Genomic DNA, 17,126 nt, shown 5'->3' with positions numbered 1-17,126 from the left:
CTTCTCGCTCCTGCATCTCTCCTGCTTCTGCTTTCTTGGTGACTATCTCAACACTCCCCCTGGCCCACAGAAGTAAACAAGACAGTTTGCAACAATGTAACAACTGCAGGTGCCCATCAGGCAGGGCAATCCTAATGGTGGGAGGGCAGAAAAGCCTGATAAACCATTTACCCTACAGGCAGGAAGCTTTCTTTGGTCCTTCTCTTAAATTCAACAACAGACTACATGCATGTGTGTGGTTACAAATATAAAGCTGCATGTAACCTTTTATTTTACAATGTATTTAACATTTTTAATGCTGAGAACTACCTTTTTCAGCATTAGTTTGGTAAATAAAAATAAAACTAGGTTTACTCTATGTCATAATAATTTTCTTAGTTATTTTGTTATTTAAAAGTCAGTATAGGGCCTGCCTGGTGGCACAAGAGATTAAGACGCAAGCTATGAAGCTGTCAGCAGCCACTGCAGTACAAGTTCAATCCCTGGCCCGAGAACTACCCACATGGCGCAGCTGACCTCTGCTGACTCGCCTGCTGCTCCCCTCAGCAGTGTATTTCAGTCAATCTGCCTGTTTTGTTCCCCACTCTGTCTCTGGTGAATCCTCTTACCCCCCACACCTCTGGCCTGTACCCCAGTTCTTGTATGAATAAATAAATCTTTAATAAAATAAAAACCAGTATACATGTTTCCTCAAGCCCCTGGAAACACTTTGGAAACATTTAACTAGATTTATAAGAATAATTATACTGTGTCTCCCCTCTTCAATCTTTATGTTCCTCCTCAAGACAACCACTCAACATATTTTTAAATATTCTCCAAATACGCTTTTGTGTGTTTGTTTTTAAATATGATATATGCATGTTCTTATGAGAGTAGAGTCTTCAAAAATTAGATTATGTTGTACAGTATGTTCTGTATCTTGTTTATATATTTATATATCTCAATTATTTTATTACATTTCTTTAATGCTTGATATGGTTGAGTAATTTTGCATGTTTGATTGCCATTCATTTTTCTTCTTTGAATTATCTATTGCTACATATGAACATGACTCTTCCAGCTATTCAGATTTTTTTCTATGTCAGGCATATTAATTGTGTCTGTAAATTATTTGTAAGTGTGCTGTCCTGTGCAGAACCTGCCCTTTGCTCTGGTCCTATATCTAGTTCTTTCTCTCAGCAACAGTTACTTTATGAATACTCTTTTGAGAAGGGGGTAGCCTGTGTCGACGCTGGACTTATCACTGCTGAGCTGTGACTGGTCCTTCTGCCTTCAGGGATGTGACATATATTGGCCCGTACTGCTTACCCCTGGAATCCAGACCACACACACACACAAACACACTCAGCAATCAAAAAATATAAACTCATGCAATTTGCAGCAACATGTATAGAGCTGGAAAGGATCATGTTCAGTGAAAGAAGCCAGAAAGAAAAAGAAAAATACTGCATGGTCTCACTCATAGCAGTAATTTAGAAAACTTAAATAAGGGACCAGGAAAAAGACTAATTATAATAAAGTAAAAATCAAAATCAACAAGCAACTATAAACCAGAGACACACTATGGGTGGGGGCGGGGGTAGGGTGGGGAGGGGAGAGACTAGGGTCAAAATAAGGGGGGTGGGAATTGTATGGGGAGTATAACCAAGATGAAAATGCATACATTGTGCAAAAATGAAAAATGATGTAAAAAATATATAAAATAAAATAAAAAAAGAAAGAAGGAAACTAGTCATTTCAGAATGGGGTAATCATTTATTGAAAAGAGTGCTTCAAAGCCAGTATTTGACAACATTTTGGGGATTTTATTCATTTTGCCAAATGAATACATGAGGAAATTAATCCCCTTGCCCAGACTCTACCCTAACTAGAAGATACTCGTTTGTAATCATTTTGTGCATATTCTGTTGATATTCCAGTACCTAACTTAGTAAAATGCAGATATTCAACAAAATGAATATTACTTTACATATGTTCTAAAAACATATTTGACAAACTTGTGATCACTTTCTACCTACTGTGTTTATATTTGACTGATTCACTTTGGCATTTCATCAATTATGTGGTGGGGCTTGTCCGGTGTTTTCACTGGGTATTTGCTTTCAATGCACTGTCTCTGTAGTAATCTTGGATTCATTTCCCTGTTGGTTAGGGACTGAAGTATTAACCCTGTGTCTGCAATACAGGTTACAAATATTTTCTATCTTTTTATATACTTTGTATTTTTAACTATTTGTATACCAAATATACAGATATATGTGTATCAAGGGTTTATTTACAGTATAAATGGATATATGTCACATAACACAAACATATTCAGATATCTGTCTACACATATGTAGAATATATATTATATATGACATGTGCACAGAGATATTCAGATACAAAAGCAGTAACACTTGTTGTTAGAAAGAAACCTTAAATAATACACTTAGCTTCTTGACTGCCTACCCACATAACACGGAAGAAAAATATTGGCACTCTGTATAATTACAGGTTTTGAGTTCCTGAGCATTAATTTACAAGGTTCTTTTCCCTGGGGAAAGTTGCCTAACATCTCATAATGCCTGTACCCTGATCTGAATAATGTCAACAATGAACAGAAACTTGAATAGCTGTTAGGATTAAATTAAAGTATAAAGTACTATTGATTAAAGTCCTTGTGTAAATTTCAATAACCTTTTCTCAGGTCACCCCCTGGAGAGAGCAGAAACTCTGCTTTCATGTCAGTCTTGCTTTATGCCTCAAGGGCCAGCTCTACTATCCTATACCTAGGCATCTGGGCACAAGTTTTATCTCTTTGATTAATATCCTGTTGCGTGAGTCCTCGTGTGCACACAATTCTAAGGCAGTTCAAAAGAATCGTTCAGTTTGGAAGTCCATCTTCAAAAAGGGAGACTGGTGGGTATATTGTGGGGAGGGTAAGAGGAAGAATTCCATCCCAGCTCCTGATTCAATGAGTGACTCTGATAAAGTATATTGCTTTGTGAGCTTATCCTTAATCATCCATCAAGTGGGACTAATGATACATACTTCATTCAAAGAACTGTGATGGAAAGGGAGAAAAATTCTAGAAACATCTGGCACATTTTAAGACTTGGACAACCCACCTCTTTGTTCCCATGGAAGAGATCACTTTTATTTTTTATTTTTATTTATTTATTTATGCATACAAGAGCTGGGGTGCAGGCTGGAACTGCGGGGTTGAGAGGATTCACCAGAGACATTGTGGGAAGCAGAACAAGAAGATGTACTGAAATACACTGCTGAGGGGAGCAGCTGGTGAGTCAGGAGAGGTCTGCTGCGCCATGTGTGTCACCTCCCTAGCCAGCAATTGAACTCATGCTTCAGAGACTGCCAATAGCTTGATAGTGCTGAGACTTAACCCCTTGTGCCACCACAGAAGCCCTAAGTGATAATAATTTAAGGTAGGTTCATCAATGGTAGCAAATGTGCCACTGGTGCAGGGTGTTGATAATGAGGAAAGCTATGTATGTGGGGGGCTGGGAAGCATGTTGCAATTTCAGTAATTTCCCATCAATTTTGCTGTGAACCTAAAGCTGATTTAAAAACATAAAGTATTTTCTAAAACACCAATAACTTTACACATACCAAGTTATGTATTACTGATTACAAAATCAACAAGATGGTAATAACATAAAACTACATTTGTGAGATCCCAGTTCTGTGAAATGTTGATATAATGTGTATACAATATATTTATGCTTATTGAAGCAAATTAAAATAAGGGAATGCAATAGAGCAAATTTTTTTTTTTGCACTGATGGTGGGATCACTGGCTATTGATGTTTTCATCTCTGTAGTTAACTGTATTATAATCATTTGGCAAAATGAATAAATATTATAATTATGATAAAAAGAACTTCAACCCCTAAAAGTTTTTGCTCATTACTTATAAAATATACACAGTTTTATAAAGAGCAATAGAACAAACGTGTATATCCACTGCCCAGGTACAGCAAAAAACCTGAAAAATACTTTGAGTCATATACTTCCTTCCTCTTTGGATGTAGCTAATAACCAGAATGAAATGTTTATCCATAAAATACATAGAAGATAACATAACCGATAAACTCTTTGACATAGTTCTTAGGTATATCTTTGTGGATTCAACTCCACAAAGAGATGAAGACAAAGACAATATCAACAAATAGTACTACATCAAACTAAAAAGCTTCTGCACAGCAAAAGAAACCATTGTTAAAATGAAAAGGCTGCCTGCTGGTTCGTTCCCCGGCCGCCGGCTAGGGTCCCACCAAAAAAAAAAAAAAAAAAAAAAGAAAAGGCTGCCTACTGAATAAAAGAAGGTATTTGCAAAGAAGGTATTTGCAAACCATGTATCAGACAAGGGGTTAATATCCAAAATTTATAAACAATACAACAGCATCAAATATAACCTGATTAAAAAATGGGCAGAGGATCTAAATAGACATTTCATCAAAGAAGACATCACATGGACAACAGACACGTGAAAACATGTTCAACATTGCTAATTATAAGGGGAATGCAAACAAAACCACAATGAGATACCACCTCCTACTGTACTGGAGAGAGTGGCTATTTCACTGTGGTTTGATTTGCATTTCCCTAGTAATCAGTGAAGTTGAGTATTTTTCCATATGCCTGTGGGCCATCTGTATGTCTTCTTGGAAAGTGTATATTCAGGTTATATATACACACAATGGAGTACTATTCAGCACCCTCCCCCCCAAAAAAAAGAAAAAGAAGGAAATCCTGTCAATTGCAACAACATGGATGGAACTTGAGTGCATTATACTAAATGGAATAACAGATTAAAAACTACAGTATGGGCATTTGGGTTGTTTCCAGGTTTTACCTATTATAAATAGTGCTGCAATAACCATAGGGGTACAGGTGTTCTTTTGAATCAATGTTTTCTTGTCCTTTGGGTAGATCCCTAGGAGTGAACTGGATCAAGAAGATGTGGTATATATATACAACAGAATACTATTCAGTAATCAAAAAAGATAAACTCATGCCATTCACAGCAACATGGATGGAGCTGGAAGGAATTATGCTCAGTGAAATAAGTCAGAAGGAAAAAGGAAAGCATAAGATGGTTTCACTTACAGCGGGAATATAGGGGAACCAAATAAGACATCAGTGTAAATAAAAAAAATAATAACAGTACAAAACACAACAAAGCAAAAACAGACAATTATAAATCAGAGACATCCTGCAGGGGAGGAGGCGGGAGAGGGATCAGAGGCAGGGAGGGAGGAGCACAGGGGCCTGAGGTGATGGTGCACGGTGTATTGGGAAGGAAATTCTATGGGGACTACACCTGGTGCGGGGGAAGCAAATATTGTTTAAAAATGAACAATGATGTAAAAAATAAATTAAAAAAAAGAAACCTAAAAAATTACAGCATGATCTCACTTATATGTGGAATCTACCCAAAAAAAGCAAAAAAAAAAAAAAAAAAAGCAAAAAAAAAACCTTGATAGAAAAAGATGGATAAAGAAGTTGTAAGATTTTACATACTTTGTCCATTGATGGGCACTTAAGTTGTTTCTATGTCTTGGTTGCTATAAATGATCCCGCAGTTATCATGGAGGTGCAGTTATTGTGGTTTTGATGTACATTTCCCTGATGATTAGTAAAGTTCAGCATCTTCACTTGTACCTTTTGGACATTTGTAAATGTCTGTTCTGGTGTTTCGCCCTTTTTAAATTATATTATTTGGGTTTTATTTCTTCTGTTAAGTTGTATGTGTTCTTCATATATATTGGATATTAACTGCTATTAGGTATATGATTTGCATATTTTCCCCAATTTGTAGTCTGCCTTTTCATATTTGTTTCTTTTGCGAGATAGAAGTCTTTTAATTGGATGCAGTCCCACTTATTTCTTGTTTTGTGTTTTAGAAAAAATTTCTCTCAAGACTCATGTCAAGGACATTTTCCCCTATGATTTCTTGTAGGGGTTTTATGGATTCCCTCCCTGTTACAATTAAATCCTTAATCCAATTTGCGTTCCTTTTTGTGAGTGCTGTAAGATAGGGGTCTAATTTAACTCTTTTACATATAACATTCATTTCCCCCAGTTCCCTTGTCAAATATCAATTGACTGTATATGCAGGAATGTATTTCTGAGCTCTCAATTCTGTTCCATTGGTCTTTGTGTCTTTTTATTCCACCACCACAGTTTTATTTACTATAGATTTATAGTGCAGCTTGAAAACAGTATGTGTGATGCCTCCCACTTTGTTATTTCTCAGGAATGCTTTGGTTATTTGTGATCTTTTGTGGTTCTATTTAAATTTTAAGATTTTTTTTCTACTTATGTGAAAAAAAAGTCATTGAAATCTTGATAGGGATTGCAGCAACTCTATACAGGTAATATGGACATTTTAGGTAATATGGACATTTTAACAATATTAATTCTTTTGACCTGCAAACACTGGACACGTTTCCATTTATTTGTGTCTTCTTCAATTTCTTTCATCAATGTTTTGTAGTTTACAGTGTAAAGATCTTTCACCATCTTGGTTGCATTTATTACTAAGTGTTTTTATTGTTTTCGATGCTGTCATAAATGGGATAATTTTCTTTTTTCAGATAATTCATTGTGTACAGAAATGCTGATTTTTGTGCATTAAATTGGTATCCTAAAAAAAATAAATAAATTGGTATCCTGCTATTTTACCGAATCCATTGATTATGTTTGGCAATTATTTTGAGGAGTCTGTAGGATTTTCTACATATAAAAAACGTCATCTTTAAGTAGAGACTTTACCTCTTCCTTCCCAATTCTGATGATTTTCCTTTCTTTTTAATGCTTAATTGCTGTGGTTAAGACTTCCAGTAGTATGCTGAATAGAGCAGTGACTGTGAGGAGCTTTTTCTGAAGTTCCTGACTTAGAGGAAAAGCTTCCAACCTTTCACTACTGAGTATTATGTTAACCGTGTGTTGTTATATATGGACAGCCATTTTTATGTTGAAGTATATCTATCTATACTTGTTTCCTTTATCATGAAAGGATGCTGAATTGTGTCACTTTTTCTGTGTCTATTGAGACGATCATATGAATTTTCCTGTGTTGTATGTCATGTAACATATTGACATGACATATCCTTGTATCCCAGGGATGAATCTCTCTTGAACATGGTCAATGAATTCGGTTTGCTAGTTATTTTACTGAAAATATTTGAATTTATATTTAGTAGATATATTATATATAATCATCATTTGTAGCATGCAGCTTGGAAATTTTTATGGATATTATTTTAATGCCAAAAATAATGCCTACTTTTTGTCCAAATTGCAATTACAAAAGTGCAGAAAGTAATTGTGCATGTGTCCCTTTCAATTCTGCTCGTTGGCAGTCATTGAGAAAGGTCTCACAGAAGGGACCACACTGTGAGATTTCACACTAATCCTGCAGTTTGGAAGGAAAAAGTAACTGGCAGAACACCCTCCAGCACGTGGGCATGGATCACCAGGGGTCAACTCTCTGAGAAATGCACTGGGCAGACAGACTGACTCCTCCTCACTGTCAGGTGCTGAAGTGAGACCCCCCACCGCCGCCGAGTGCACCATCAGAGGGGATAGGCGCATTTCCCGTTCACCTGCGTGCAGACCACCGAAGTGTTCACAGAATGGCCTTGGGAAGCATCGGGACGATGAGGAATGAGAAGTGCCACACGCGAGCCTCCCCTCCCACGCTCCCACCGCCCTCGCTAGCCAGCAGGCGTCCCTCCCAGAGCCCCAGTTGTTGCAGGGAGCAGGCCTGCCTGTGTGGGCTTCCCATGGAGCCCCGGACCGAGTCGCGCGTCACGCTGTCTCCAAGGCCCATCCCGGGAAGCGGGGTGTGTCCTCTCTCCTCAGAGAGTCCTGGCCAGGCCTGGGTAACAGCCGGGGCTGCCGGTGTGAGTGTTGACAGGGAGGGGCGGGGGGTGGGGGCAGCTGGGACGAGCTACTCAGCCTGGGCCACGGGCACGTGGTTGGGGCAAGGGAAGAGAGCAACCGGGACACACGACACACAACGCCACTCTTTACTATGAAAATGCCAACAATCCGGGTGGGGAAAACAGGGAACACCGGAGCCAACTGACCCTACGGTAGGGGACTGTGGCTCCTTGGCCAGCCAGGCCGCCAACCCTCACTCTGGGGTGGCCTTAGGGTGAAGAAAAGGGAAACAAAGATGACATACAGGGGGACAAGCAGGACATCCGAGGGCCTGTTTAGGGGGTTGGTTTGAAGGCCTCTTCCGGGATCTTGCCCTGGTTCTGGAGGGAAAGGAGATGGACTGTCAGAAGAGCCAGCTCCCCGAGCCCCACTCCCCCGCCACCCGGCCCCACCGTCTTGGGCCTCCCCAAGGCCCCCAAACATTCATCTTTAAGCCCTTGCTCCCCAGACCTGACCTTGAGCACGGTGAAGATCTGCCCAGCTCTGAGGTAGTCCCACTCGTTGTCCTGCAGGCACCTGGGGGGGGGGAGACCAGGGGAGCTCCGTGAGCGCCGCGGCTCAGGCCGGGCCACCCTGCTGAGACACGCGTCCCGCGTGAGCGCCGCGTGTGGTGACAAGGACAGACCTAGGCGGAAGCCAGAGCTCCTGTCGCCGCCATTCCTGCCCACGGACGCAAAACAGAAAGAGAGCGAGCCCTGAGAAAGAGCGAGGCGACCGAAGATAGGCTGATAAACGACGATGCTCAGGGAAAAGAACACAAACATTTGGAAAGGACAGCTACTCCTATCGTTTGCCCTGGGATGGACGGCACAGACCGCCGCACTCCCCGTTCCGGGCGTGCAGCTCAGCGCCTGTGGTGTGTTCGCAGGACTGTGCACCGTCACAACCATCGAATTCCAAAATATTTTCATCCTGGCAAAAAAGAAACTCCTTACCCGCTAGCTATCCCTCCCCGTGGCCCGCTCGCGCCCACACCCAGGCCACCAGGAATCTACTCTTGTTCCCCAAGGACTCGCCCATTCTAGACGGTCATTGGGCGCGGCCTCCTACACCACGGGGACCTCCTGCGGCTGTCTTCCTTCCTTCCCTTAGCGGAAAGGTCCTTCCACGGCGCGTCAGACATCCAAACCTTTCTTCTTTATGAACGGAAGGCTATTCCACTCGATGGATGTACGCGCTTTATTGCTCCAGTCGTCAGCTGCGGGACGTTTGGGTTGTTTCCACTTTGGGGCTTTTGTGAATAATGCTGCCTCGCACACATCTTTGGAGAGTGCAGACATTTTCATTTCTCCTGGCCTACGCCTAGGAGTGGGATGACTGGGTGACGTGTAACTCCATGTTTAATGTTTTGAGGAAGCATTTGGGTTGTGCTTTTTTTTTTTTAAAGATTTATTCATTTGTATGCATACAAGAGCTGGGATACAGGCCAGAGGTGCAGGGGGTGAGAGGATCCACCAGAGACAGAGTGGGGAAAAGAACAGGCAGACCGACTGAAACACACTGCTGAGGGGAGCAGCAGGCGAGGCAGGAGAGGTCTGCCTCGCCATGTGGGTTTCTCCCTGGCCAGCTGGGGATTGAACTCGTGCTGCAGAGGCTGTAGATTGCTTCATAGTGCGGTGCTCAACCCCCTGCACCACCAGGGAGGCCCACGGGTTGTGCTTTCAGTGTCACATACAATGAGTTGCCTGGTGCAGGAAGACTTACATCTCGATTTTCCTCTTCTAAGCTCCTTTTTACAATGCTTTAGCTCTTGCTTTTACACCTGTGATCCATTTTCAGTCTATGTCTGTACATGGTATGAGTCAGGGGTCAAACCTTTAGCATGTGGGAAAACGGTCCTCCCAGCAACACATGTTGATGACTGTTTTTCTCCGTTGGATTGTCTCAGCACTCTGGTGGATCATTGCCTGACCGTACATGTAAGGGCTTGTTGGTGGACGGGCAATTATATTCCATGGATCCATATGACGTTCATATGCCAGTACCACACAGCTTTGATGACTGTAGCTTTGTAGCAAGTTTTGAAGTCAAGAAGAGTGAGTCCTCTAACTTTGTTCTCCTCTGTAAAGATTGTTTTGGCTCACTTCCACATGAATCTTAGGATAACCCTGTCAGGTTTCTCAAAGAAGGATTTTGGTAGGGCTTGTGTTGGATCAGTAGATTGCTCTGGGTAGTGTTGCCATCTTAACAATAGTGTCTTCCAAACCATGAACAGATATCACAGTATAATATTTGTGCTTCTTTTGTTATACTTGTTTTTAAGCATTTAACTATTTTGATGCTATTGTAAATGGGTTTGCTTTCTTAATTTCATTATTGTATTGTTCATTACAAGTACATAGAAAAACAAAAGATATTTGTGTTTGGGTGTTATAACCTGTAGCCTTGCTGAACTTGTTTAATCTGTTTTTCAGTCGTTTTTTTGGTTTTCCAAATACAAGATAATGTGATTTGAGTGTTATACTACATGAAAAACCCTTCCCATATATGACATGTGATACTTTTTACATGGGCCCACTTCTTTTCTGGAAACGGAATATCCAAATAGTCATTTTCCCATGTGCCCGTGAGTTTCTGTGACTCACTCCCCCCCCCCGTCCCAACTCACCCCCAGGCCCTTGCACACCGAGCACTCACTTCTGGGACCACTGCAGGTTCATCCCAGACTGGGCGGAGAAAGCCTGCACCATCTCCTGCTGCTGCTGCTGCTGCTGCAACAGGACGGGCACAGAGCCGGCGGTGGGCACGGGCAGTGGAGTGGAGAACGCGTTCTGAGTCTCATAGGGGGTGGCGTCCCTCACAAACAGCTCGTCATTCACGATGCAGACACTGGAGAGAGAATGGGCCCTCAGACAACTGGACAGACAGACACGCCCAACAACAATCTGCTCCTCCCTCTGCACCTCAGCAGCCAGATCCCTTCCACACTCCTATTATGCTTGCCTCCCAGTATCCTTGGGGGTACCTGCACCCTCCCACAGAATCCACCTCTACAAAGATTGTCTCTAGCTTCACCATATGTACAGGGTGAACCCCAGTGCATGTACTGGGTAAAGCACAGGAGAGGACACTCTAAGCCCATCTGCAGAGGAGACCCCGTGCCACACACAGGTCATGTGATTAGAGCAACGTCACACGACCAGTGAGGGTCGGGGTCAGGGCAGGGCAGCCCAGAGCTGACTCCGGGCCCATGCTCCTAACCATGAGGCCAGACTGCTCCTCTTTCCACCAGAAGACTGTGCACAACATTGAAGAAACCCAGGGGGCTGCACGGCCCCATCCCCCACTGCTGGCCCAGGCCGCCCTGGGTGTCCCACACCCAACACGGGGCTCACCTGGAATTGCTGCCAGGGGTGATGATAAAGTTTCTTGTGAAACCACGAACGGCGAATGGAGACTTTTCTTCCACTTCAATGACAAGCAAAAAATAATAACACCCCCTTGGGGTTCACATGCTTCACACACTCAGTGGCGTTCCCCGGTCAGGGCCTCCCTGGGTACCCAGGCTGAAGCGGGGGACAGCTGTCCTCTGGGAGTCAGGGTGTCGGGAACAGGCAGGGCAACAACAGGCGCCACCTGCTCCCAGGGACACGGCCCTGCTGGGGCCCACGGGCTCAACCACTTGCGTTCCGCAGCTGACCGAGACTGGGGTGTCAGCAGCCCCATTTGAAAGTGAGGCAACTGAGAGGTTCAGCAGGGGCTCCAAGTTCCCAGAGGAAGCATCTGGGGTGAGAGCCATGGAACCCTGCAGCCTGTGTCCCTCCCTCACCCCCCAGCCGTGTGGGTGTGGGGCAGACAGGCGGGGGGCAGGGCAGGCCAGGATGTACTTGGGGGGGGGACTGAAGAACACAGGGAATGGGGGAGCAGGGAAAGGGGTCTGGGAAAATGGCAGAATTTGAGGAAGCCCAGTCAGTGGGCGGGAGCTCTAAGGGGCCTGGGGGACGCTCTACAAATACTCACGTTCCCTGAACACCCCGTGGACAGAGAAGCAGAGCATGGCTTCCTGAAAGGGAAGCATCCGGGTGCTCAGTCACCACCGAAGCCTCCCACCCACTGTGGCTTTCTGGGTCTGCCCGAGGGAGGAAGCGGGTGCTCACCGTGTGGACCCACAAGTCCACCAGGAAGGAGCCGAGGTCATGCTGAGTTTGCGGCAACATGCACAGGGCCTTTATAATGTCATTGCTTGTATGTCTCAGAAGCTTATTCCGCAGGTCTGTTGGAGTGGGGAGATGCAAACAAAGATCAGGGGGGCTGCTATACCCTGGGCCCTAGGATTGACCCCTGCATGCCCTTTCCCTGCCCAGTCTTCCCCATAACACACTTACAGGGGTCCCTGAGATTTTTCATATTCCTGCTATCCTTGAGGTACAGCCACATGCTTCTTCTAGGAGAAAGAGAAACAGGAGGGAGTAGTCAGGCCTCTGCGGTTGTTCTTGGAGCTGACCGGAGTCCTCTGGGGCATCTGGGCAGCAGGATGAGAGTCTGGGCTGTAATACTCACGGAGCTGGGTCCTCAGGGTTGAAAGGAACACTCAGGGAGAAGCAGGACTCCTCATGGTAAGCACAGAGAAGACCCTTTCGGTCTCCACAGTCATAGATAGAGTAATATCTGTGAGGAGGCAAAGGGAACAGTGGGTCTCTGGATCCCAATGCGAACCCCAGTGGTCTGGGCCCAAAACGAGACCTGAAAACTCCCACGAGCAGAAGTGCATTTGGGCGGCTCACCAAACTCTCTCCTGGCCCTCCCCTACTCTCATGGTCCCGTGGGTTCTTACTGCTGCAGGAAGTTCATGATCAGATTCTTCAGTGTCTCAGAATCTTTAGTGATTTTCTGCAATTAAAAGATATTTGAGGTTATATGGCAGATGAAATTTCCCCTGTAATATACCATATGTTGTTTGCTCCTCCTTCCTCACCTTGCAGGGCTTTGTGAAGTAAGGGTTGTCAATGTCAATGACAACTAGTGAGGGCAACTCCTTCCCATCCTAGGAAAAGAACAGAAAGTCAGAAGTGGAGACCGGGTGTTGGCACTTTTCAGGGGTAAGGCTGGGACCAGGGGAGGGCGATGGTCAGAGATCATGTATGAAATGCTCTGGGGAATTTCATGGAACTAAGCACAGTGGGTATCTTCCACAGGAGATCTTGGAAGTCCCTACTATAGGCAACATTTGGGGGGTTTTGTGTGTGTGTGTGTGAGCCTATGTTTACATTTTACCAAATGGTATATTCATGCCTTTCTACTGGAGTCCATGTCTCTAAAATGGGTAAGGGTCCGATAAGCAAGTCATCCAGGCGAGACCCCAAGGAGGTGAGGGCAGGGTGGAGATCGTCAGCACGGAAAGAGAGGGCGACGAGCACAGGAACTTACCAGGCGTAACAGCGTGGGGATACACGCCCGGACGGAACTGTGCAAAACAAAACGGAAAGGAGTGGCTGACAGTTCAGGGTTGTCAAGCCCCTGCTCCCCCGCCCCTTCCATAGTAGCTCCTGGCTGGACTCCCCCCCCACCCCGCCCACTCCCTCTCCACCGCCACAAGACACAGCATCTGGAGCCCAGGCCCCAGGACTCTCCCCCCGCTCCGCAGCCTCCCTGCCTGCCTCTGGGCTCCAGAGAGAAGAGGGCACGGGGTGGGAGCCCAGCCACCTCACTGGAGGCCCAGCAAGGTCCCAGGACCAGGACCCCCCAGGGATGGCCCGGATGCTGGGCAGGAGGTGAGTGAGGTGGAACTCGGCAGGCAGGATGGAAAGGGGGCACATGAAGACTGAAAGGGGTGAAGGCAGGACGGGAGACAGGAGAGTCCCAGAGGCGCAGCTCACAGGAGAGAGAAGGCAAAGGGAAGGGGGCAGGAAGCAGAGGGAAGAAAGGGGAATTGGCTACCCTGTTGCAGGCCTTCCCTTCACCTGCCCCTGGCTGGCCCTGAGGCCCCACGTGGGCGTTGGAAGCATGCACCTGTGAGGCTGGGGCCCTCTGGGTGCCGCTGGGCCTTCCTCAGCCCCACAGCCCACCGAGCCGGGCATGGACAAAGGGGCAGCCACGGGGGCAGGACACCCTCCCCAGAGGAGTGAAGGGCCAGGCCCAGCTCAGCGTGGGGGGGAGGGTCTGCGGCCCCGCTGATGTCCCCGCCTTCTCTCTGCTGGCCCTGGGCTCCTGTGCCTGTCTTCCTTGGCCCCTTGCCTGGGAACTCAGACCCCTGACGGGCTACCCGGGGCACCTCTGCGGGGCCAGGCGGCACCATGGCCGGGTGGAGGGAGGGAGGGAGGGACAGTGCCCGAGAGGCCCGTCCTCTGTGTCCTCAGACGCCGCTGGCCTCTGCCTTCCCTCCCTCCCTCCCTCGGGAAGCCTCTGCTCACCGGGGGTGGCCCACCTCTGACCCCCGGCTCAGGAAACCCAGGTTTCTCCAAGGAGGTCCCAGCTCCTGGCTCTGGGCCGGAGGGACGATGACATGATGACAGCCACCCAGGGCCTCAGCCCCCAGCCCGGGCCAGGAAAGCCCCGTGACAAGCTGGGATTGGAGGGGGGCCCCTTGGAGCTAGGAAAGTGGGTGCCCCCAGGAGAGGGCAGCTTGGTCCCAGCACAGGGCAGGTAGGCCCATCTCAGCACCAGCCCGGCTGGACGTTCCTTCTCGTCCAGGGCACCACATCGGGCTCAGGCTGGTGACTGGTGGTCCCGGCGGGGAGGGAAGCCCTGCTTCCTGGGGCGCAGGCTGGCAGGGCATGCGAGAGAGGCTGGAGGCAGACTCAGGACCAGACCCCAGACTGGGAGGACAGCGAGCGGGTCGGAGGAAGGAGAGGAGAGCTATGAGTGCAGATGAGGGACACGGAGGGAAAGGAGAGAGATGGGCCCACAGAAGACCAGGTCTGCCGCCTCCTGGTGAGAAGCGCTGTCAGGGGTAGTTGAGGTTCCCAGGTGAAGGTCCCAGGAAAGGTGGCAGGGGCATCCCACTGACCTCACGTAGCTAGACTGGTCAGGGAAGGTGTCACACAAGGGGTTCCCATCCAGCCAAAGTTCTTGAAGGTTCAGCCCTTTCATCTTGCTCAGTTCCCATGTCAACCTCAACTGAGAAATATGGGAGGAAATTGGAAAACGAGTTATAAGAGTCATCCGGGCTGCTGTGCTCAACTCCTGTCATCACTCTAAAGACAGTATCACCTCTCCCGACCAAACTTTGCTCTGACTCCCTGTTCTCACCATATTTCTGGAGAGATTCAGCCTCTTGACTGTGGGGACCATCTGCACAATGTCACTCAGGCCATCCAGCTGGTACAGCTTGTTGTTGCACAAGTTGAGGGACAAGAGCTTGTGGGGAAGAAGACTTACAGCTTTAGTTCCTAGTATTTGGGGCCTGAGAGACAACTCTGCCCTCCCCTGGCCCCCATCTGTCCCACTTCCTAGCGTAGTGCCACAGGGCATGAAGTCTCACCTCGGGGAAGTTCTTTTTGATGATCTTCAGGGTGGCAGTCATGCAGCTCCTTCGATTCAAGATTATATCAATATCACGGATCATCAAGTCTAAAGGAAGTGGGCAGGAGGGAATCAAGAGTCCAAGAGGGGTCCAGGGCCTGCTGCACCCCCTTTTCATGTTACCATTCCAAAATCTTCTTCTGAGAGAAGGGACTGCTCAGTGTTGACCAGCCCTAGAATGATGCTGCCAGTCGTACCTGGGTCAAAGCGGAGCCTATGCAGGTCAAGAGCTTGCTGGGAGACATCATATCGTTTGTTTATGGTCACCTGCAGGGAGAGATGGACAAGGCCGCTCTGAGTCTGGTGGTAACAGGGTAAGTGGGGGATGGGGAGAAGACGTGGGTGTGGGTGGGCACACGACATGCCTTGAGTCTGCATTACCTCCAGATGCTCCATTTTTTCTGGCTCCAACATATTCTGTACAGAGTAGGGTTCAGTAGACTTACAGACAACAATATAGATCTGGGGAAACGACAGGTCATGAAAGCACAGGGAAGTTTAATTCCAGGGGCATGACCAGCTATTGGCCATTCTTCCTACCCCAGCACTTTGTACAGGTCATGTCTCAACACACACCTTATGGTTCGCCTCATCATAAATCTTATTGCTGAGGTCCTTCAGCGCACAAGCAGCGCTGCCATCTTGGACGAAGAACCGAGCCCGGTTTTTCACATAGTGGAACTGCAGGAGAAGGGCGCCACAATCATTGAAGCGGGGGGGGGGGGGCAGAAATTTCCTGCTCAGGCTACTCTTCACCCCACACCCCTTCCCTGTCCCCACTCATCTGCCTTCACCATCTTCTCTTACATCCACTGGAATGAAGGGGACATTGCAATGGGTCTGGAGTAAATTCATTAGCCACGCTTTCTCATACTTTATTCCATTAAGAATCTGAAATGAAAAGGGTTGGAGAAAGAGGAAAGCCAACACAGAACAAAAGACAAAGAACAAAGCCAACATGGGTTCATTTCTGACCAGCTGCTAAGCTGTAAAGGGCTTCTAAAAATCGGCCCACTGGCCTGATTTCTTATTTCTGCACCAAATAAGGATTTCTTACACCCCCTTTCTCTCCATCCAAAGATCTCCCAAAACAATTAAATTGTATTAGCTTCCTTTTACAAAGTTACACATGATCACAGCTAGCAAGAGCCTGCTTGCATTTCAAAGACTGTCTCAGACACTCGACCTGACCCGCATCCGCCACACTCAGCTAGAGGTAAACTGAGGCATCCAGTGTGCAGCTGCTCCATCTCCTGGAAGTGGTTTCCAGCTTTGCCTTGAGATGATCTCCCCCACTCTCCCTACAGTCAGCTCTTCCCTTTATGTTGCTTCTCTGAATCTTCCCTGAACTGATTAAAGCTATTAACTCCTTGTAATCTAAGGAAGAGATTATAAACTGTCCCAGCAGAGTAGCTAGCGTTTCTGTAGTAGACCTACACAGCTGTCCCCGAATGTTTTCTCCTGCACATAACATGCATTTTTCAGGACACTCACTGTGATCTTGAACCAGTTTCCCAGGTTTTCTTCTGGTGGTGTCTCTTTCATTTCTTTCTTCTCAGGTTTTCTTTCTCTCCACACAGTAATATGGATACGGCCTCCGTTTTTCCATTTCAGTCTCTTCTTATTGCCAAGGGTGCTATAGGGAGCACTGTGGGGGAAGTGGAGAGAACCAGGGTGTGCATGAATACTAGGAGTGTCTTCTACACACACTT

At 46.6% G+C, this 17,126-nt stretch overlaps 1 protein-coding gene across 3 annotated transcripts in view; it reads right to left on the bottom strand.

The window, feature by feature from the left end:
- Positions 1-8,026: 8,026 nt before the first annotated feature.
- The window catches only part of LOC119246018 (nuclear RNA export factor 2-like), a 40,132-nt gene continuing 31,032 nt past the window's right edge, over positions 8,027-17,126 (bottom strand). For 2 of the 3 annotated variants that reach the window (XM_054695639.1, XM_054695640.1), the window contains exons 6-22: positions 15,991-16,095; positions 15,796-15,876; positions 15,612-15,681; positions 15,374-15,462; positions 15,142-15,249; positions 14,900-15,009; positions 13,321-13,357; positions 12,869-12,937; positions 12,728-12,783; positions 12,454-12,561; positions 12,279-12,337; positions 12,051-12,166; positions 11,914-11,956; positions 11,289-11,361; positions 10,591-10,782; positions 8,409-8,469; positions 8,027-8,273 (exon numbers count right to left, since the gene is read on the bottom strand). In XM_054695639.1, coding sequence (XP_054551614.1) covers positions 8,229-8,273; positions 8,409-8,469; positions 10,591-10,782; positions 11,289-11,361; positions 11,914-11,956; positions 12,051-12,166; positions 12,279-12,337; positions 12,454-12,561; positions 12,728-12,783; positions 12,869-12,937; positions 13,321-13,357; positions 14,900-15,009; positions 15,142-15,249; positions 15,374-15,462; positions 15,612-15,681; positions 15,796-15,876; positions 15,991-16,095 — 1,422 coding nt within the window. In that variant the 3' untranslated portion in view covers positions 8,027-8,228. Of the gene's footprint in view, positions 8,274-8,408; positions 8,470-10,590; positions 10,783-11,288; positions 11,362-11,913; positions 11,957-12,050; positions 12,167-12,278; positions 12,338-12,453; positions 12,562-12,727; positions 12,784-12,868; positions 12,938-13,320; positions 13,358-14,899; positions 15,010-15,141; positions 15,250-15,373; positions 15,463-15,611; positions 15,682-15,795; positions 15,877-15,990; positions 16,096-16,221; positions 16,306-16,908; positions 17,063-17,126 lie in introns of all 3 variants that reach the window. The other variant, XM_037512179.2, reaches the window with a different exon arrangement.

This window comes from Talpa occidentalis, unplaced genomic scaffold (assembly GCF_014898055.3).
Source record: "Talpa occidentalis isolate TD23 unplaced genomic scaffold, MPIMG_talOcc4v2.1 talOcc4.15, whole genome shotgun sequence".
NCBI lineage: Eukaryota > Metazoa > Chordata > Mammalia > Eulipotyphla > Talpidae > Talpa > Talpa occidentalis.
The sequence above is the reverse complement of the archived record's forward strand: the minus strand, read 5'-3'. Positions and strand labels throughout refer to the sequence as shown.